The sequence below is a fragment of the Zosterops lateralis genome, assembly GCF_965231275.1.
Source record: "Zosterops lateralis genome assembly, chromosome: Z".
Taxonomy (NCBI): Eukaryota; Metazoa; Chordata; class Aves; order Passeriformes; family Zosteropidae; genus Zosterops; species Zosterops lateralis.
In genome coordinates, this window is record NC_139800.1 from 13,631,741 (window position 1) to 13,655,012 (window position 23,272).

At 37.3% G+C, this 23,272-nt stretch overlaps 1 protein-coding gene across 2 annotated transcripts in view; it reads left to right on the forward strand.

Annotated features, from left to right (window-relative positions):
• ARL15 (ARF like GTPase 15) overlaps positions 1 to 12,514 on the forward strand; it is a 225,866-nt gene extending 213,352 nt beyond the window's left edge. For both annotated transcript variants that reach the window (XM_083883217.1, XM_083883218.1), the window contains one exon: positions 8,667 to 12,514. In XM_083883217.1, the coding sequence (XP_083739343.1) occupies positions 8,667 to 8,819 (153 nt within the window). In that variant the 3' untranslated portion in view covers positions 8,820 to 12,514. The remainder of the gene's footprint in view (positions 1 to 8,666) is intronic.
• The last annotated feature ends 10,758 nt before the right edge of the window (positions 12,515 to 23,272 follow it).

A 23,272-nucleotide genomic window follows, 5' to 3' on the forward strand; every position in this document is an offset into this window, starting at 1 on the left:
GAGGTGTTAGGGCATGGGTTGGACTCGATGATCTTGAAGTTCTCTTCCAAACTAGTGATTCTGTGATTTGTACTTAACAAGTATTTTACGTTAACTTTTTCAAATTGATCTATTACACAGTTTCTGCTTTTGAACAAGAAATGGTTAATTGCAGTTGGTTCAGGGCTTCCATTGCCTCTATGCAGACTTTGTGTGACAAATAATTCTGCCATTGGCAAAGGACCTGAAGGGAGGTTGGAACCATCCTATACTAGCATGCTGTGCTCTGTACCTGGTAAGGAACAAGTCAGATAGGCACAGCTACTGTCTATGTCTGCTTGTGGGAGCACACACCTCACAGAACCACAGTTGCTGCTGGGTGGCTTTTCTTTTGTGCTCAGTCTGACTTGGAACAGTGTCAGCAGTGTGAATGTGGGGAGCCAACCACAAAGCCCTTAGAAATCCTGTTCTTTGCTGCTGATACAAGGGTACATGTCCATACAGTGTTTTGGTGCTTTGCAGACGTGGGCACAGTATACAGATGTTATTTGTTCAAGTGCTAGATTTATGTTCATGTTCAGGCAAATGCAGATGAATCATCACACATGCACTTCTCCAGAAAATACTGTTTAATGGTTATCTGAACAGAAAACATGCTATTTGCAGAAAGGATGTCATAATAAGGATTATGTTTGGACTTCTCATTACTCTAAAGGTTATTTTGACGTTCAAGATCATAGGTAAACTTTTTTGAGTTGAGGAGGGTAAAATCTCAGCACTTGTGTACTTGTGTCTCAGATTTTGTTCCTAGTTTGAACCACAATCTGTAGATAAAACTAGCATATTTTTGCTGCTGAAATCAGCATACTCTGTCAGCAGTCTTATACTCTGAAGTAAACCATGAGTACCTGCAGTCTATTTTTTAAAAAAAAGATGCTACAAAAACTCTGTCTCTGAATGATTTTCCTAAAGGTCTTGAGTGTTGAGTGTCTACCAGTTATCCTTAAACTTTTTAACTGAAGTTATAGCAAAAAACAAACCCGAGAGAGAGGCAGTAGAGAGGAGATGACTGGTGATGTAGTAAAATCTTTCAGTAGATTTCCTGTAAAATTATCTTTGGATATGTTCCATTCTTTTTTTCTTTTTAACAGATTAGGGCAATGATAGTAATTTAAATGAGTTATCCTAAGTTTAAATGGATCTTATATTCAATCAGTCATTTTCAGCACAGCTTAAAAATATACTGTGATGTGCTGAGAAAACACTAAAAGAGAAAATTGTCCTTATATACAGTAAATTGGCATTTTTGTGTCTGCACTCTATGCGGAGGAAAAAAGATCTGTCAGTTTTAGATATCCTCCAAATAGCTATCTTTAACGGGGCTAATTTGCAGCATTACTCTTCAGGATTTTTTATTCTAACATTTTACCTGTAAGTGTGTAACTGTCAGACAGTATCTGTGGCAACCCAAAGTAATTAGTAAAACACGGTGGGTAAGGGAGAAAGCAGAAGAAGCAGTAACTTAAAGTCATGATTGATTTTCATTTCTAAGTAATTCTTTGAAGTAAAATAAAGAATTAAAGTGGTGTTAAAGAAAAATATTTTACCATGCTTTCATTGCATGCATTTTTGTACAGTATCCTCTTCTCTGTTCTTGTTGTTTCCCTTATTACTTGAGATGCTGTTTCATTCACTCTTAGGTTGAGTAATTGTGAGCCCTTGTCTTGTTTTTCTGGTTATATGGTTATGTGAACCTTAATCTGGAAGTCTGGTTTTCTCTATATAGGTATGCTGCTGCTCTTCTCATGTCATTTCTATTTCTTTCAGTTGTAAAAACAGCATGTGCTTATATGAAAGGAATATCCTGGGTGCATAAGACATGGAAGGCAAAATACAGGTGCATGTTTTTGACAGCTACACATGACTTACTATTTCTTTTGTACAAAATAACAGAATCTAACAAAAAATCTAATGCATTATAATAAACTGTTGTGTGGCAACACAAAAAGTGTGTGCAAAGAGTTGATGGATCCTAGTAGCTTCTCAAAGCCTGTCTTTGCTTCCATCCACATATAAATCTCAGTGGTACTTCTGCAACCTCTGCAATTTTCTCACTCTCATCCATCTTATTTTTTCAGACCCATTGTAACATGACCCTGTCTATCTGTAAAAAAAAAAATAAAGCCCAGCTTTTCCATTTTAAAAAACCTTCCAGCTCTTTAGCTCACTCCGCTTTTTCTTGTCTCATACTTGCATTTGCCAATACTCTGTGCTCTTTGGAATAGTGTGGCTATGCAGATTTGTCAGGCATCCTATTTCTTCATTCTGAATAGTTAGTTACCTTCTTTAAAATACATTTCTTTCAGCTATCACTTGCAATTTGAAAAATGTTGTGACTTGTGGCCACTGGAGATAACAAGGATGGAAACGTGCACAAAGCACTGTATACATTACTTTAAGTGACTGTATTCCTCTTTGTAAAGACTTAGAAGCCAAAAATATCATCTGGCTCTCTTACAAAGCTAAGTACAAAGCTCAGTTGGATGTGTTTCAGGTAGTCTTTTATAAAAGGCAAAATCTAAAGAAAAAAAAAAAAAAAAGAGAAACCTGTATGAAATAGAAATACCAATTTTTAAAGCATTCACCACTACTTGTGAAATGTACTAAAAGGCCTGTGATGGTTTTGTAATCTTTTCTAGAGAAACTGCTTACCCTGCTATCACACCAAAATGTTGAAGAAGACTTGTTATTTTTATTTATTTTGGTTTTACTTCAGCAGGTTATATTTTGAAGTAAAAAAAAAAAAAAAAAAAAGGCAGCTCAATTACATAAATCTGATTATCATATGATGTACTTAATGGACTCATTGCAAATTCTTTAACTTTGTACATACAGACTTTGGATTCCTTAGCACATTATGGTGAGCAGTGAAATATGTATCCTCAAAGAGCTAGAATATAAAAGCATTTCTGAGGCTGATAGTGTTGTTGGACCTCAGCTGGCATTCCTGGGAGTAGCCCTGTGCATAGTTTGCTCCAGACCACAGCACATCACCATCCCTTCTCATCAGCTGAGGCACTTTCATTCCCCTCCCTGTTGTGTAAGAGATATTACATATGGAATCAATAAACATGAGGTACAGGTGCTTTAGGAGGAGTGCTTATGATGCATAGGTGCATTACAAGAATCCCTCTAGACAAGGATGAGATCACTGTTAAGAAGAAGCATACGAGCAGGCATATATGAAGTATCTTTTCAGGAGAAGTGAAGTGTCTCTGTAGGATGAATAAATATTACAAAACTTTGGCTGACAGTTGTGCACATTACAGCTGCTCTGGTCATACAGGAGGTCCTTTTTAGCCAAGTGGACTGTCAGATAAGGAGCTTTCTAGCAGATTTTTCAGGAAAAGTATGGACATGTTAACTCCTGTATGACAGTGGATTGAACTAGTTGATTTAAGATTAAATGGCTATCAGTCCATTCCACACAATCCTATAAATCACTGTATTCGGAAAAGAACCAGCAGAAAAATACATGTAGCAGCTCAGGAGGCAGTGCAGTTTGCAGTTGAGCATACCAACATAAGCTAGAGTGGATTTCAATTTACTTTTTAGCATCAGTGGTGATTTAAGTAATGAGTTTTACTCTATGGTTAGTAGGTCAACATTTGTGGTTTCTGTTTAGTTTGCCAGAATTTCCTTTCTTTTTGTTTTCTCTATTCTTTTTTTAGACATGACTTCTTTTACCTCTAATACCATCCTTTTCCTTACTGCAATTGGTGAAAGTTTTTTTTTTGTTTATTTTAAAGTCTTCTGAAGCAGTATAAATATACTCTGAGCCTCTAATTATGGTATTTTTTTTTCTGTGCCACCTGCAAGCATTTCACTTTTTTAGCTGCACAGTTAATTTTCTGTAAGTTCCAAATTTTATGTAGTTTCTGTTTTTAAAACTTAATGCTATGTAAAGTACTCTTGGCTTTTTCTCTTTTCCAAATATATTGAATTTGCACAAGAATTGTTATAGCAGCTTGTAGGTTGTTCATAGAGCCAGCAAGCAAAATTCTCTTTCTCTCCTGCATCTTCTAAACAGTGGCTCCAAAAAGCAGATTTTTATGATGTCTGAAAAGATATTATCAGCATCACAGCTCAGTAAAACTTTCACATTGTTAATATGGGCTACTCTGGTCTCCCATTATTACTTTGTTTCTTGTCCATGCAGATTTGGAATGGATGAATGAACCATGTTTTATGGTTAATACATAGATTCAGCAAATTAGATTATTTTAGTTTAATTCATACCTTCATCACTCATCCTTTTGCAGTAATACTTGGTAAATCCTGTGAAAGTCTTTCAGAAATTTAGTCTTGTGGAGACACAGACAAGACCAGGCAGCCTTTGATTTGATATGATATACATGTTTTGTTAAAATTTTTTTGTCTCAGTGAAATTTTTCGATAAAATAGCAGTGAATGAAAAATATTTTATTCATTAAGTTCTCTGTTTACCAGTCTGGTAATGTAAAGTGACTATCTGAATTTTGTATTTGTTTACAACAGATTAGTCACAGTGGGCTGGAAGCTTTTCTGTGTTGATGAAATTTGGTAGTATAATTTTGATTCTGAATGAAAAATAATGCTTTCAATCAGCTTTTTTTTTTCATGTTGAATAATAGAGATTACTCTTCTCATATATTCAACCATCTAAGTTTTCCTATAGATCTTATGTTCACATGGGTGGTGAACTGACTAGATGATGAGGTTCAGTAATAGAACATAGAAAAGCTTTCAGCAGGGCCTGGTTACTCAGCTTACATATATCAATTTAGTAACATCAGTTCCACACTGCTATGATAATTTACACCAGCTGAGGTTCTGGGCACTGATCCTTTTTATTGTGTCCTGACTTTTCTAGCACGTAGGTTAAGCAACATTTGATAACCATATGTTTAGTGTATTGTGCCAGTAGAATAGGACTTAGAAGGTGGAGTGTGGGAAGAGTGGGAATTGCAAACGTGTATTGTTAGATTTTATTGACTTCAGTATGTGACGTAAATGCAATGTCAGGTTCTCTACAAAACAAGGCCCCCATGTGGAATCAAGACCTACAATGAGATCCTGTAAAAATTAGTAAAGAAATCTTAAAATTAGATTTAATTGGTTGTATTTTCTTCAAAGATTATATCTCAAAAATTTAGTAACCGCAAAGTAAACTCTTGAAAATGCAAAGCCAGTATGTAAATGTGCATCCAATGCGTCAGACTTCTGAAGCGTGTTTGAGTCTTTATATTTCACTTCAGCTTCCATGAACAGGCAGAACAAACTTCTGTTACTTCTGTTACTGTTCTGTAACTTCACTGCTTGTGCAGAGGGGAAGACAGAAGAGCTTCTCTTAGGAATTCACCCCTTTGTGTGAGTGTGATTGAAGGGAGCTGTAAAATAGAAACTGCTGATTATCCAAGAGCTACCTCAGTGTGTGAGTATTCAGTGAATTTCAGCTTTCTTTGGATACTTTAGTGATCAGTGTCATCCTCTTAGGAAATCTGCAGGGAATGAGTGTGGATGAGGATCAGTGGGGCAGAAAGTAACTGCAAAAACAAACATAGATGGAGAGCTGAGTGCATTCCAGTGGAAAACTCAACTGTATAAAAAGAATTGGGCATCTGATTGTGTCAATCTTTTCATGTTTCATCTGTTGCATATAAAAAATGGTTCTTTTTTCGAGTCTAAAAAAAGTACTTGCTTTTAGAACAGAATGACTTCTTCTGTGCTAAAGGGAGGAGAAGTTATAGTAAATTGGAAAATATTTGTGTCTGCAAACTTCTTTCTGGAAGTTTCAAAGTCCAGAGAGCCCACTTGCAAAACCTTGAGGTTTAGCAAACTACATTGTGGTGTGAAGTTTAAATGAGGAAATATAGTCACAAACCACAAAGTGTCCCTTGGGTTGTGAAAAATCACTTCTGTGCTACTTCTGGTTTAGTTAGTTATTATTTGTAAGCCAATTAGTATTATTTTTCTAGATTTGTATTAAACAGGAGTCATCTAGGAAATCTTTTTTTTTTTTTTCTGCAGAAGGTATGAATGAAATAGCTCTTACTTGTGAATATAAGCAGCTGTGCTTTCATGCCAGTATCAAACCCTCACATTTTTAAAACAACCGCCTAACGCTTTCATTTCAGCATTCATCTAGGACCTTTTAATGCAGATATTCTGAACTGTTTCTTAGTGTAGAAAATGATGACAGCACATTACTAATTTAGTAACATTTTGATTACACAGGTAGAGACAGAAAAAAACCCATTTTGATCAACTTTGGGTACCCAAATAATCTATCTGCAAAATTTGTTTCACTAAATCGGTTGATGCTGTTGGCATCTGCAGTCACTGAAGTACAGCTCAAAGGCATTGTGTTTTTCTTGGCTAGAGGCTACCTTGGTAACTTGTGTTGTGTTTGCCCACAAATGCACAAGACTCAGTGCTAGTCTGCTTACTGCCATCATTTCCTTGAGCGTGCATTTCTACTTTAAAACCCAAGTGCTGCCCTTACAGTGTCATAACCTTCCTTCATGTGACAGAGCCCTGATTCAAGAGGCTGTGTAAAGAAGACTGCAAACTGACTTCAGTGAGCTCCAGGGTCTGATGGCAATAGTCTTCCAGTAGAGGGGGTGTGGTGGACATCCCTGGGTTGTGGGTCTGAAACATCTTGGATTACTCAGCCATATTTGTCAGCTTAACACCAGCGGGCAGCTCTGTCTGCTAGCTGCACTGACACCTTGGTTTGTTATCCTTCTGTGCAGCTTTTACTTCCTCCCCTCGGGTGACAGTCAAGGAGGCTGCTGGTGAAACAGGCAATAGAGCTTCCTTACCCTGCTTTTCCAATGCTGTCATCAGTGCCATTAACTCAGTCTATTAAATTCAAGCTGCTGGAAAAGCTGGAATACATCCCTTGTAGATGTTAGTATTTTGGTTTTTATGACATATAATTGTGCTAACTAACATATGAGATACTGGTTGTGATACTGAGATAGCAATGCTAAAAAGTAGGTATGTTGATATTAAAATACTGGTTTGTTAAGGCCTCATTTATTTCAACTTGTATGTTTTCTAAAAGTTATTTGAGAGGAAGTGAATGTCAAGTACCGCACTTCATTTTCAAATGTTATTGGTACAATTTTACTTTGATGAAAAGAGATTTAAATTTTTTCATAGTGTCATTTTTGGGTAAGCAGAAGTTCTCATCTCAAAACCACCTTTTTTTCCCCGATATTTGTTACTAAACATTCTGCTTGAAATTCCTTTCTACAAAATAAGAGAGCCTGCCTGACGCATTATCATGGTTGAATTCTGAGAGTTGATACAACTCAACTTAGTTTCTTCTATTAGAATACATTAATAAATAAACAAAACTGTTATTTATCTATCAGTAGACACTGTAAGAGCTACACAGGGATGTTGCAGTTTGTATGGACTTTGAAAACCAGGAGTTTTTCCTTCCTCTTTTTATTTCTTCTGCGCATGGAGCCACAGTGTGGCTCCAGTTGCTTTTCTAGGGCCTCTACTGCCTACCATGTTGTGAGTAACCATTCCTGTAATTGTGCTGCATTTTTTTGGCACAATCTGTGCTAAGAGAAAATTAAGAGTATTTGACAATAATTACAATGAATAAGAATGTGCAAACTAAGTCAAGACTAAGTATTTCTGTTGATATATGGACAGTAGCAAGAACTGAAGCGTATAGTTTTGAATGTAAAAACTAAAAGTCTATTGGACAAGTCAAGTATGAGTAGACTTTTGGGTCAAGTACCTTCAAAGACTAATATTTTAATGAAAACAGTAAACTGTGGACCAGTATAACCTGCAGGCTGCTGTTCTCTTCTAAGAGACATGAAAAACATGTTTTGAAAACATGTTTTCTATTTGAAAAGTGATTGGAGTATGCTAGTAAATTAAAATGTTTCTTTTCTTACTCTTTCTGAGTCTGCATTTATGCCTTGACAGTTGTTACAATGTCAGTAATGATTGGTGTTTCCAAGAAACTGCAGCATGTTTCATGTATCATACTTATTACTATCCTACTAACATTCGTGTGTTAGTCTTCCGTGTTTAATTTCAAGAAAACTAAGTAATTTTGGAAGAATTCTTATTTTTATAGGATTTTCTTGGTCACAAAGACATGCTGTGATATAACTCATGTTTGACTGGAATGTTTAGGATCTGTTTAGGATTCATTTTTTATGTTTAATTTGTGAAGTTACAGTAGTATGGTGATAAATTCTATATCTTAAGTGTTTACCAATAAGGGTATAATGAAACACATATTTTTAACATTGAAATACAAACACAACCTAAAATTTCTTATTTACTTTTGCTGTTTTGGATATGTTTTTGAGCACATGTTTCATGTGCTTTGCTGTTTGCCTCAGTTGGTACAGTTCTTCCTCAGACCTCCCATGCTGTTAAATGTATGGGTAGAATGGTAGCTTCCAAGCAGGTCACTCACCCTTAAAGAAAACACTTTCAGGTCATGTCAAATAACCTGTACTATTAGAGCAGCTGTGGGTAAGATTCTAAAAATGAATATCCTGATTTTTTTACATGTTTTTGCTCGCTTTTGTTTGTTTCTTTGATAAGAGACAGAGAGCTGTCATAGTATATAATAATTGGTCTCTCTTTTTTTTTTTTTTTAATAGATAAAAAAATATTTTGAACTTGAGCCACTTGCACGTGGAAAGCGCTGGATTCTTAAACCCTGCTCCTTGGATGATATGGAGGCAGTAAAAGACAGCTTCTCCCTTCTAATAAACTTGCTAGAAGAGAGAGACTTCGAACCTTCAAGAATGTGAAAGCCAAGAGAAAGAAGAGGTTCCCACGCATCGCTGTACCTGCTCACTCTCTCACAGCTTAATTACAGTATAGTATCAAGGCTGAGCTGTGATACGTTGTTCATACAGAGTTAATACAGAATGTCCTTTGGTTAAAATAAATGTTCTGTGAATCAGGTACACAGCTATTTCCAGTAAAGTTGTCTACACTACTGAAGTAGGAAGTTCCTCTTTGTTTACCACTATATCTGCACACTGCATATTGCTTTCTTGCATCACAATCATCCTGGGTAGAAAATTTTGCGTGCTCAAAAATAGCATAGTCCATAAAGGAGGAATTCCACTTGTTACCTGGAGTTTTAAAAAAAATAACTGATGTCTAAAGAATTTATGAATCTAATTTAGCTTGTTTATTGACCTCACATTATGGAAAAGCACAGCCACTGAGAACCTTAATAGGATACCTAAAAGGTAGGCAGTTTCATGTTAATGCAAAGGTTATTCCTGAGGTTTTACTAAGTGAAAACACAGTTGAGGTAGTTGACTCAACAAGGTAGTTGAGTCTCTTCCAGAGTCACTGCACAACCCTGCCAGAGGCAGTATGGTATTTTCCTGGAAGTTTGCTTAAAATTAAATTAACAAACAGATGTGCACAAATAGCAGTACTTGGGGAAAATAGCTGACATAAACAGGTGATCTAAGTAAAAGATTTTTAGAAGTATATGAAAGATTTTAGAAATATACAGAAGTTGGATAAAGTAATAGGTTCCATTGGAAGTAGTTTTCCAGGAGAAAAGCAGGGCAAATATCTCTTAGTTCATCTGTGGAGGCTTTACTACTAGTTAGAAGTATATGTGATTTTAAATACTTCTTTTATCACTCATTCATAGACTACTATGTTACTGTTATTGTAATATTGCCAAGGCATCCATCCCTTAATTAAGGGTCTTCCAGTGTTTGTACTAAAAGCTTCTCTTTTCAAGGGGATTATATCTTGTTCTTTCAAACTTCCTCTGGGCTAAGTGTTACTTAGAAGACAAAAAAGTAGTCGTTGAAAACAACATTTGTAATACATTTAGAAAAAGTTGATTTGGTTTGCATAACACAGTCCACTTTTCCTCTTTCCGTGTTTTCCCCATTGTAGATTTGCAGTATTTTGGCTGCCTTTTGCTGATTTTTAAAAACCTCATAAACTGATTTTTTCCATTAAAGATACGTGCCAGGCCACTGGTTCACAGTGACAACAGGGTATGTGCAGATCACTGGACTGGTGCATGCCTTGAATGCTGTGCCTTGTGCATTCAGCTACCCTTGTGCATGAGTGTCTGCAAACACAAACTCGAGTGAGGTGTCATTAGTTCCTCATCAACTCTGCTCTGTCTTGAAGCACACAACGCCTTGTTTTTGAGGCTTTCAGCAACATATCTTTCCACTCTGAGCATTTATCTTCTGTTTGAAGTTTATTATAGTTTCTCACTAGTTTATTTGGGGATAAGAAAATAGTAAAGAAAGCTTTTAAAGGCTCATAAAAGCCATTTCTCTATTAATTGTAATTTCGCTTTTTTGTTAAACAAAATGTTTCTCATAGGTATTTTAGTTTATTTTGCAATTTCCATCAGTTTCTTGCGTTGCTCCCACTATTTTAACTGCTTCCTATTATCAAAAAGAAGCTGGAAAAACTGGTAAACTCCTTGTTTAATTTTGAGATGGAATAGGCAGGAAGCCTGAAGGGCATGTCCTTGCTTTGTTTTATGTTCTCTTTCCTGCCGGATCAATCGTCTCACTGCTAATACTCTTGGAAACAACCAAGAACTGGAATTGCTCATTTTAAAGCATGGAGGAGCCCTGCTTTGATTCAGTTCTCTCTGCACACTTTAGTCAGGACCCAGCTGCCCATCAGTTTCTCTTGTGGGGGCTAAGAAGGTTCCTTTCCCTGGATTTAAAGAGGAACTGGATCTAATTTACATTTCCAAACTCTCTCTTTGCTGACACGAGCTTAAAGGCTACAGAGTCCCCAGATTTCCACAAGGTCCCCAAATTTCTGTTCTTTTTAGGGACAATGAAAAATAAGTGTGGAGGATGAGTAGGAGCATTATTTCCCAGAGAAGGCAGGCAGTTTGGGGAGGCAAAATGAGGGATTCCAAGCTTCTACTGCTTTTTCATTGGCCATTATTTAGAAGATGTGAAATAACATTATTTACTATTTTCCCCTGCTTTTGTTTTATTATGGACCAAAAAGTACAGGAAATGAAAATAAGCCCAACTGTATTGCGTTCTTGAAACTGTACTTATTTCTACCATCAGTGAGTTTGTCTGGTCCAACAACTTTAGTGGCTCCAAGTTACCTTTTGGTCATCATCTCCCAGCTATGCACTGTTTGAAGGTGCTACATGACTAACATGGAAAGGCCCAAGAAGTCCATGATAATGTGGTTTTGGAATATGCCAGTGGCCACTTAAACTAGGACCTTTTGATACTTCAATGTTTTCTCTTTAAGCAAATGTCAGCTACACAGAAGCAGTGATTTTAATTTTCAGAATTATTTTCAGTATGCTTTTTCTTACTAATACAGCGATCATTCCTCACCACAGGTTGAAACAATACCTCATAACTGCTGAAGGCTAAGACCAACACTTAACTTTACTTTGAATGTAGTACTTCTGTGGTTTTGTGTTCTAGATGGACTTAATGGATGTGTACCTTTTTAATGTCTATAAACAACTTCACCTTTTTATGAGGGGATAACAAATGTTCATAGCAGCTCATGTCACACTTCCTTGTCTATAGTGTTGTTGAATGCTCTGGCTATGGTAGAGTATGTAAGCACCATGCAGTTTTCATTCAGATAACCAATCTCAACTGCTTTGTGGTTTTTTTGTTGTTTTGTTTGTTTGTTTTAATCTTTTCGCATGTGTTTGTCATTTAGATGGAATAAACTTGGGCACTAGGCTCTACTTTCCATGCAAGTTCATTAAGGAGTGAACATTGTCTTTTTAAAAAAAGATATTGTGCTTTAATGTTCTTTAGCCATCTGTTAAATTACTTTGTGTGTGTATGTGTGTGCGCCCACACTGGGCTTCTTCTCAGACCTGTGGCTGTCTGCAGTGTCTCAGCCGTCAGAATGAAAACATTATCAATCAGTATCCAACAACAGCTGGTTTTGACAACCTTCTGTCTGCTGCCTAATGCTTTACAACTCATCAGTAAGGCTTCTTTGTCTGCCCACTCTTAGCTGGTAATCTTAACTGCTTCATGTTGTGTCCTGTACTTGTACTTCTAGCATTTGTATGGCTTAAAAGTTAAGTCTTAGTGGGTTTTGATATTCTTTCTTGCTGTATAATGCTCCATGTGTATCTTAGCTTGCCTATTCAAATGCGCTATACAAAAATCTGTGATGTATTATTTCGTTTAACTTCTTGCATTTCATTATATTTATAGAAGTTGCAGATTTTTGTACCGTATTACTTAATACAGTTGCCTTTTTGTAATGGCAATTAATTTATATTACAAAAGTTTGTATCTTTACTGTAGTCGAAAGTATTAGTTAACTGCCATATTATCTTGACTTTATACTAAAAATAGTGTCTATACACAGAAGTTGACCCAATCAAGGGGTCAACTGCTGACGTGGGGAACTTGTACTGTTTGTGATTTATACATGATTTCCACTATCAAAAAAAAAAAAAAAAGAAAAAAAAAAAGAAAAAAAAAGAAAATAAACACTGTGTAGAATTGACTTGATAAGTTTTTGTTTCTTGAGTAAGTAGCCAGTTTGGGAGTACATTGATTTGGATTCTTCAAGATAAATTATTTACTCATAAGTGGAAACAAATACTACTGTATAATCATTGGTACATCATACATAGTTGCACATTCACATAGGTATGAAATAGAAACTTCCAGAAATCAGCTGATTTCTTTCCAAAGCAAGTTATTGTTGGTCTGGAAGTACAGCTGAAAGATATTGCAGGCTTATTGGTGAAGCAAATTGGAATAATCCCTACACAATTATTCCATAATATTAAACTGAGCGACATGTTTATGTGACTAGAAATTCTTTTTAAATAAATGATGTGGCAAAGTACATATACAAAACAAGTTACAGAAGCTGAGCAAAGGAAATTATTCTGGGAAAAATAGAAGCTTGCTGAAACAACTCAATGTTGTCCTATCAAACACTGTTTGAGTAGAAGGTGCTCTCACAATGCAACAGCTGATGGAAGAACACCACTCCTAAATCAGAATGGAGTTGCTAATGCAGTTACTGAGGTATGCTTTTTTCATGTCACTGTTTTTTAAATCTGCTTCTTAACCAAGACTAGGAATTAAATGAAAGATTTGTAAATTGAGAATTATTTTTAATTCTTTTGTTTCATACAAATGGGAACTGAAAACCAGCTAATCATGCCTCATTTGATAGCTCTTAAAAGAATTTTCATTAGCTCATTAGCCCTTTGACCTAATAGTTTAAACAAATAAAAACATCTGTTTGTGTCAGCTGTAGGGTTAGTCATCCAGGGCCCAGGTTAACATGAGGATAAGAGGGAGTCCTTATCCTGCAAAAAACCAAAAAACATACCTTTTTCAGCATCTGTAGTTGAAAAGGACACCTGAAATCAAGTAGGCTGCACTGAATTCTGTTAGGTGAAGAAACTGAAGAAGATCATTACCCTTTTCAATCCTCTGCCCTCTTGAGTGTACTGACTAATTTCATTGTGTGGGTTTGACTGAAGATGATGTTTAATTTAAATAGTTCTGAGACATTTATTCTTAATTCTAGCTGCTTGTAATGCGTTTTAACTTTTATCACAGCTATGTTTAGAGAAGCCAAAATTGGCTATATGTAATGCTTGTTCATTCACTGAATTTCATAGGAAAAGGTAATATGTGTTATTCTGGTGGGTTATAAAGGGACATATTCAGGACAGCCTTTCTTGTGGAGGGTGTTTGTGCATCAAACATGTTCAGCACTTCCATTTATAATTTCTTGAATATATCCTAATTTTTTTAATCACCAAGTCTCTCTAGGAAAGGCAGATATGTGAATATCAGTATTGGTACTAACAGCAGTCTATGGAGCTCCAGTTACCTGTGGCAGTAAACTGGGAGAGAACAGAAAAATTCTAATCTTCTTGTCAGGTTTACAGAAAACCCAACTGAAGTGATTAGCAAAAGGCTCAGTACTGGTTTGGGATGATTATGGCAAAAGAGACACTCTTCACCTGAAAATAGCCTTCATCACATAATATTCTGAGTTAGAAGGAACCCACAAGAATCATCAAGTCCCACTCCTGGCCCTGCACTGCACCATCCCCAAGAATGGTACCATGTGTGTGAGAACATTGTCCAGAGGCTTCTGGAACTCTGTCAGGTTTGGTGCTGTGACCACTTCCCTGGGGAGCCTGTGCCAGTGCCCAGCCACCCTCTGGGTGAAGAACCTTTTGCTGATATCCAACCTAAGCCTCCTCTGACACAACTTCAGGCCATTCCTTCAGGTCCTGTCACAGGTCACCACAGAGCAGAGATCAGTGCCTGCCCCTCTGCTTCCCCTCACAAGGAAGTTGTAGACTGATGAAATCTCTCTTCAGTTTCCTCTTCAGGCTGGTTTTGGTAAAGGCCATATTTGTAATTAAAAGCTCTTGTAATTAATTTCTAAGCATAACGTTTACTCACACATGAAAAAACTATATATATAACTATATATATATGTATATTTGAAAACCTTCCCACCTGCTAAGAAGCAAGAGGCATGAATTGTACCTAAAAATGACAACAAATCAAACCAGCCAACACAGGTACTTCATTTTTTACCTATCACCTTGCAAAAGTGATATACTGTTGTTCATTTTATTAGCATGCCATGTAACTATAATTTATTACATTTCACTGTGCACTAGAAAGCATTTGCATACACTAAGTAAAAGAAGACAAAAAATCCTTTTGTGGTTTTACAACTTCCATATATGAAGAGCTGCCATCTTTCTAAGGAAGCATTGAACATTGAAGTACACGAGCCTTATAACTTTGCTATAAAACACTGCCAGCTGAAATGCTAAATCATGGAAATCCCAAACAAAAGGTCTGCTGCTCTTCAAATGCATAATCCCAGAGATGGTGTGTAAGAAAGAGGAAATCATGACTTGCATACGAATGTTGCAAAATGAAAACAAGTTTAATGGCCAATCACACAGCAAAGTGTTTGGTGTTTCACAACATGACAGTCTTGAATTAGGAAGGTTCATAGATACTTCAGGATCAAAAAGTAATTCTGTAAAAAAATTTAAAGAGTCTAATTTTATAGTAGGTTACATTTTAGGTTTGTCAGTTTCGATGTAGTCCCTTTAAAGCAATAATTCCTGCTGGGCATTAAAGCTGGCACTTTAAAAATCTTATCTATAGAAATTAATCCATTTTTGTGTTGTGTTAACATACACTGAAATAGCATTTTCTGTCTTTTGTCAGCTTCTCATTTATTTAAATTTTTATTTCAGTAATATAAATTATAACAGCATTAGTCTGTTTTTAATAAATTGCTTAGTTTGCTAGCTAGGTAGCTGTAGTTCTCTCTGATTTACACATGGATGTCAGAATTGAAAAAGTTGAATTGAGCTTCCTTGAAGTATTTGAAGCTAAAGTTGGTGTTTAAAAATGCTAATTGCCTTGTAAAAATATTTTTTGCATGGTTCACAGGAGTGTGACTGATCCAGGAAAGTTCATTTTTGCATTTAAGCTATAGAGCATGACCTTTTGGTTACAGTAAATACAGTATTGCAAGTCTGTGAAAGTCATCACATATACTAAAGGTATTGAGACCATTTACCTCACATTCCTTCCTATTAGCTTCCACAATTAACATGATCCACAGCTGAAAAAATAATTCTGGTTGTCAGTGATAAATGGGGTAAAGTCGTCAATCACTGAAGTCGACAGTATTATTTTTAAAAGATATTGCAAACAAATGTTTACCCAAAGATAGCAGTGTGTTGCTGAGGCTATTTCTTTGGGGTTCTCTCATTTGATTCACATGGCAAGCTGACTTCAGGGCTCACTCTCAGATTAAAGAGAGCTTCTTTTTTGGGGAGGGGGTGGGAGGGGTGGTTTTGGTTTTGGTTTTTTGGTTGGTTGGTTGGTTTTGGGGTTTTTTTGGTTGTTTTGTTGTTGCTGTTGTTTTAAATTTCTGGAGCATTAAGAACACCAAACATCCATGCACCAAAGTCTTTAACAGAACCAGGAGCATTCCTAGTAAGCCTCTGAGATCTGAGAGAGAACATCAGCTCTTTGTTTATTTTTGTTTGTTGGTATGATGTGCAGACCTGAGATTTTGGTTCAGGCCTGTCTCCACTGAGAGGTGCCAGTAATATAGGCTTCTACTATTATGGGCTGTATAAATATCTTGCCTATTTTTAGCACTCACTTTTGATCTCTGAAGTATTTTAATATCAAGGTCAAATATGTTGGTTTCATATGTATTGGTGACATAGACATCTAAGAAAATGCATACGGTGTTTGTAGATTAGAAATATCTTGTTCCCTAGGTTCTCAATAATGAGGACAAATCTTCCATAAAACCAGTATGGGATGGCGAATCTTATTTTGTCTGCTTATGAGAGATTCAGAAGGCAGTTTTGTTTCAAAACAAATTCAAGAGAAACTGTATTTTTCTTTCAAGTGTGGTATTTTATGCTATGTGGATACCAGTGATCAGCATTTTCTCAGGCACCTGGTCTGTGAAAACCATTTCACATCTAACCTGATTGAGGCCTGAGGAGGTGTTCACTACAAGTCAATGTTTCCAGTTAGTGACTGGATTTTTTTAATTTCTGCCTGCATATAACATCTTAAAACCCCTTGATGTTCACACCTGTTTGCACATCTCTCTCCCGTGTCACGCAAGTGTGCACTTGGAGCAGTTAACGCAGATCTGGAGCTCCCCTGGCACCCAAGGACCAGCTCATTCATGGTTGTCATGAGACACAGTACTCAGTACTTTCTTCATCAGAGTATGCATGAAGGCTCATTTTATCATCTCTCGTGTTTTCCATATCTGCTACTTTTGGGTGGGAGCCCTGGTTCATGCAATAATTGATCTTTGATGCTGGGTTTATCTTTCATCAAAACAGGGACTATTATGACTCTTTTATTATCAAAATTACAGGTTATAATACAAATAGCTAGAAAATGCAACTGTAAGTAGATGGCTTTGAGTATAACTAAAAGCCAAAATCAACTGTGCCTTGCTCCAGTGACTGTGCTGAAAGTTGATTCTCATTTACTAATACCAGAATTAAACCAGAAAAATGTTGCCAAAATTAGATAATGTCTGTTCCAGCATGAGGACTGTAGAAAGTGAGCCTGGTAAGGTGTGGGCCACCATTCTGAATGGCACTGAGACCTCCATCATTCTGGCCTCCTCAGGGATTGCCATGTGCCTGAGCCTGTGACCTATTAGCCATAAGATGTTTGTTTGCTGCAGAGCTGAGGGGAGACATCAGTTTGAGGAGGCCTCACAGCAGCTCTGCCTCACCAGGTAGTGCCAAGCCACGTCCTCCAGAGCTGGGTGCTGATGTCCTACAGTCACTGCTCCTACTCTGGAGCTGCTGCTTGCTCATGCTGCCTCTACCAGGGGAACCCCACCTGGCTCGTCAGGATCCATGTGGAGTTTACAGCCAGAGACCAGCCGTGCCTGGCTTACAGAGACAAGCACTTTTCAAGGCAACGAAAGAAATACTGAAATGGGAAAATCACTGCTGGTGGCATGCCTTCACACTTGTCATGCTGTATTACAGTCTCAGTCTTTGATTATTGGTCCCATAAAGGTGTCATTTTCTTCATGTTATTAAAGCAATTACAGTTATTATACTTAATTTGTCCTTTCCAAAGGGAGCAAGAATAAATGAGGGAGGATTTGCATACAAATTGAGCCTGATGTGGGGGGAAATTGCAGCAGGTGGTGAGGCTGTGAGGAGATGTTACACAGGAGCATGGCCGGAGCTGCCCTCCTCCGCAGCCCTTTGCTGGTGACCCTTTGAGGAATGTCTCACAACTGTCTGGTGGATTCATTTGAATGAGGGACAGTTTGGCTCACTGTCATCCTGGGCAGATCAAAGCCTGTGCCTTGGCCGGCTGCACGGACAGAGGAGGCATGTGAAAGGTCTCCCCTCCCCCAGGCAAGTCCTTTTCCCTGGCACTGCTCAACCCTCCCCACCACTTCTGTCAGGGATGTGCCCCATTCCCATGCATCCTGTCACAGGTTACCATGAATCACTACCATAAATAACAAAGATGCTAATTTTTGGAGCACAACTCTATGAACTTCTTTAAAAAGCATTTTCTGCTGTAATCTGTTCCATCAGAAACCTGCTTTTTCTCTTCATCTACATCTGTTACTCAGTGCTAACCCTCATATTATGTCCTCTCAAGCATTCCCCTTGCACACAAGGTTCTCAAAAGCAAAGACTTATGAATACGTTTCTGCATTCTTAGTGAAAACAAACAAACTAACAAATAAACCTAGATGTCAGGATGTTCAGATAACATACAATGTGTTTTTATTTAATGTGAAGAGATACAAGAAAAAAGACACGTTGACCTCTCTCCAGTAAATTTTCTCAAGAACATTGCAAAATACATGTAAACTCCCTTGGCCTATTCAACCTTTCCAGATGCATCACTCTCCTGGGTAGTCAGACAGATGTAGAATCAAGTGGGAGTGCAGATAAGCATGTTGGATACCACCACTGCACTGAAATATGTAGACCTCCATATGGTAAAGTGAATGCCATCATTTTTTTCCCTATTTTAAAGTTTCCTATGAGGAAACTTTAGCCGTATGTGTGGTTACAGAACAAAGGAAAAAAAATCTTGTCTACATGCGTTTTCTAAAATATCTCTTTCATGTAATCATTTATGGGCTGTGATAGCTGGAGTACATAAATTGTTTCAATTTATTTCTCCTTCAGAATTGCTCGGATTTTTCTTCACCTGTCAGATGACTTGCTTCTATTGAGCAGTGTCTGTTCTGCATGTGGTTCTGTGGTTACTTTAGGGCTACAGTGTTTCAGATTCAGTTTCTTGAACTAAAAGTTATAGATAATTCAGAGAAAAATATTACCAAAGTAACTCAGTTAAAGAGTTCTGTAGGAAAAATCCTTGTATATGCTCAAAATGCACTCCAAGAAAATGTGTTGAAAAACAGTAAAAAATATTATTTCAAAGGATGTAAATATGAGATTCTGTTACCAGAGCTACTTTAGTGTCAGATACGCATACCTATAATTAACTTTATTTTGAAAATTTGTCATCTATTCTTATTTCTCTGTATGTCTTTGTTACACACCTTTGCAAACAGCACATGGGCTGGTTTTGATGCCCAGTAAAATTCCCTGTCCTCCTGCAGTTATCCCAAATGTCAAAATTAGGTCATGAATTGCCTACTTTCATGGTAAGGCAGTTTATTAACCCTTTTATGGAGACTTACAGCTCCCTGTGGTGCTGGTGGTCTAACAAACCATTTGGGTTATACCTTTTTCCCTCCATCTGTGAATTCACTGCGTATCTGCAGCATTTACACAGCATGGAGTGAGTGTCCAGTAAATGATAAGTCTTCAATGAATAAAAAGACAAGACAAAAATATTTGGAGCAAGAGAGCATTTCCTTAGCAGAGAATGAGTGCAGGGTGAATCTAGCAAATCTATATAACCTGACTAGAGGGGATGATGAGTATCAACTTCTCTCACATGGGACAAGTGCAGTTCAGAAACAGAGGCTTAATTTATTAATCCATCACCTTCAAAACAACCCCTTAATCCTTGGTCATGGTATCATGGATGTGGCTCTTGAGGATCAAGTAGAAGAGGCTAATTTTTTCTCTCTGACTGGCCAGGTCACTCTGCTTGCCTTTTTCCCTCAGGACAGGCAGGTTTATTTTATTTGTTTTCCATCTCAAGGCTATTGTGCAGTTCCTTGAATAGGTAGGTCTGGTGCCTGCCCAGAAACAGACTGGTCCAGAACACTGGTCCTCACCTTACCCATTCAGCTAAAAGCACAAAAGCCAACTAAACTTTTATATATTTATTGCTTAATTTCTTGATCTTCAGGATCCTGAATAAGCCCCCAACATCCAAAGGATGGGTCCTCCTTCTTGTACAGCCATAGAAACTGTGAGACCTGGGAATGCCTTGAGCAGTGATTTGGCTGCAGACAACATCTTCTCCATGGAAGGTGGTGTCTGTGGCACAGTTCAACACAAAGGCTGCTCAACAGCACAGCTTAGCTCCCTCAAAAACATGGCACAATGCCAGTAGCTCTGCTCAGACCATTGCCAGACAAAATCATTCAGGGAAATATTTTCTTAATTGACTGTTTATCCCAGATTCCCTCTGCCCCTCTCAAGCAATTGAAATCTTGCTGGGAGAAAGGGCAATTTTTAGAATTTTACATACAACATAGTGTGGAGAGTATCAAGGATGTAGTGCTGTCTTTCAAGGATGCTAGTTTTGTCTGGAGCCTTCCACAGAATTTCCATTGTCTGTTGGATTTGAGCTGAGACCCGTTGTGCTGCTGACTCTCAGACCATCATCACATGCACAGTTGTTTACAGGTGTAGGTAACAGTTTGAAGCATGCATATTTTCAGACAGAAGCTGCTGTATGACCTGTAGCTATCTTGGAACCCAGACAGAACAGCAGTTAAAACAGATGAAGTTGTGTCAATATTTCCCTGTTTTTATCTAGGTTTCATGGAGTGCCTTTGAATATCCGTCTGGGCAGTCCTAGCTATTAGCTCTCTACGGAAGATGTTTTGCCTGATATAGTGATCTATTTCTACCAATTCTCTTTCTCACATCAATATTTAATCAGTGCCATAGTTTTGTGTTGTTGGAATATCCTGTCTTAGCATCATTATTCTACTATGGCTCTGTCTCCTTTGTTATTCAAATAGCTTTACAAGCCCACAGTATTAAGCCTCAGTCCATTCTTTACAAAAGTGAGGACTTTTTTTTCTTCCATTTGGCAGAGAAAGAGATCAAATGCAGAATGATTTTGACCTAAAGATCATCTGAACTCTGAAGCAGAGCTGGTGCTTGAGCATAGGCTCTCACTGCAGTGCTTTCCCTATGTAACTAAGGCCTCCCACAGATGAGACCAGCAAAGCAAGTTTGTAATCCTTTCATGTTAAGCTTCCTGAGGCACTTTCACTTTGGTAACTCAATGAAATTTATCTGGTAACAAGGGGCTCGATTTCACTAATCACAACTAGCATGCAGTCCTCTTGCACCTTGCAGACAGCTCTGACTCTCTTCTGCAGCTATTCTGCAGGGGAGACAAGGTTGTGTCCCCAGCATGGCTTGAGTTTTAGTTTTGCCATAGTCCTTGGGGAAAGATCTGTGTTTTGCATTGCACTACTAAGGTTTTGTGTAGGCAAAGTGTACAATGGTGTAATTTGGGTTGTAATTTCACCTGGTACAGGCATTGGATATTTACATCTTGGGTCACGTTAAGAAGAAAATTGAATGATAGTTTTCTTGAAAGTTGAATTTTAAAGAGTCTTTTGTCTAAACATTTCGTAGATTTATCTTTTTATGTGGTCTGTACAAGAGAGGATCTGTTGAATGTAGTTAATTTTTTTCAGCTGTAGCTAGACAATCACATATATCTTTTAAACCATGTGAAGTCAAACCCAGTTAGCCATAAAGAAAGGATATCTGTTCACAGTTTGGAATCTGTTCTATTGCCTATTTCAAACCCTTGCTATTGGATTGATGCACAGTTATTTAAATGTGTGATTTGCTTTTTGCTATAATTTGAATCAAATATTTTCTAATTTCAAGGCAAAGATCAAACTGATCCTACTTCAACTGAATTGTGCTATGTAGCTACTTCAGCCTCAAATATTTTGAACTATGTTAAATAATTTACAATTTTATTGAAAAAATAGAGAAAGAAATTAAAATATTCTTTAAATGGAAGTTATTTATGATTAAGTAACTATTTTCAAATGAAAATACACTTGTAAATTAGATATGCCATGATATTACATCTCTTCTGAACATGATATATCCATCTGTACAGTTATCCCTGACTCACCAGAGCTGAATGGCAATTGAACATTGTTCAGCAGTGAGTCACTAGTGCCACTTCTTGCAATCCATACTTGGTTTTTCAATAGGCCTGTTCCTACCTACTGCTCTTCATGATCTGAAAGAACTGCATGCAGATATATTGCAGTAGATACTTGTTTTATGTACATGTGGAGAGAGGGTATGCCTTGTTTCTTTCTTGTTTCTCTCTGGAGTTGTTTTTGCCATACTACTTCATACAAGATTAAATTCCATCCATCTTATTTTCACTGATGTTTTCCGAGGAAATGCTTTGGGATGATTCCAGATTAACCTGCAGTCTCCATCTGGTTTCTCTGGTGGCGGGTTTATGAGAAGTTTATTTCTGCCCATACTCCTCATCTTCAACCCCTGGTGTTAACACCAGTGTCACAGCCTCAGTTTCTACTATGGCAATATAGAGCAGCAGCACTGGGAACCAAAAGTTCACACTCACCAGTGTACCCTTTTGTCAGAAAAAAACAGTTTAAATATCCAGCACACACTGAAATGGTATAAACTTTCATCTTACTTCACAGTTTTCAAGATAAAATAAACTGGCTACCTGCTTAATTTTAGCTTTCTTGTGAGTCTTCTAACAGTCATCAATCTTCTACAGCTTGCACATGCCAGGTCAGCAAGCACAGTAACAGAGGCTCACCAAAATGAGGTAAGTTTACTGCAGATTCTAAACGTGTGGCACAACTTTTGGGCTGTATAATTTCAATTTTGTGATGTTATCTTTTCAATTAAGAGGTTGCTGTTTCTTTTGTTCATGGAGACAAAGGCAAGAAAGCAAACATGTAAGAGGCAGTCCCTTGTTTGCAGTATTGAAATAGATTAAATAGACAAAATGTTTCACTATCTTGTCTGTATCAGTGTTCTCAAGCTGGATAAATTAAATACCCTAAATAATGGTATATGCAATGCCTTCTTCAATTATATTGAATATGAACCCACTCTATTTTTAAAAGGTTGTATCTAGTATGTCTGTATTCAGTCCCGTTTCTTCCCCCACATCCCCCTGCTGCCTTTCCTTGTTAATTCATTTAAACGGGGTTTCTTTCTGTTCAATTTGCATTCAAATGGCTGTCAGGGGAATTTATGGAAATAATATAAGTGCTTTTATCATTGTGTATTTAGTCACATGTGCTAATTTTCAAAAGATGAACTTGTCTAGCATCTTAGCAAAAGAAAGAGTCAAGCACCAGCCTTTACATGGCTACAAAGCCATGAACTCCCAGACCAGAATCTCAATTAATGATTTTTTGGCTCAGCTTTGTCTGTTGTTTTAGGTGCCCCATCTTATCCTATTTCTGGCAGATATTTTCTGCTTCTTCTTCCTCCTTTGCAAAGGAGGTAACATGGACTACCCAC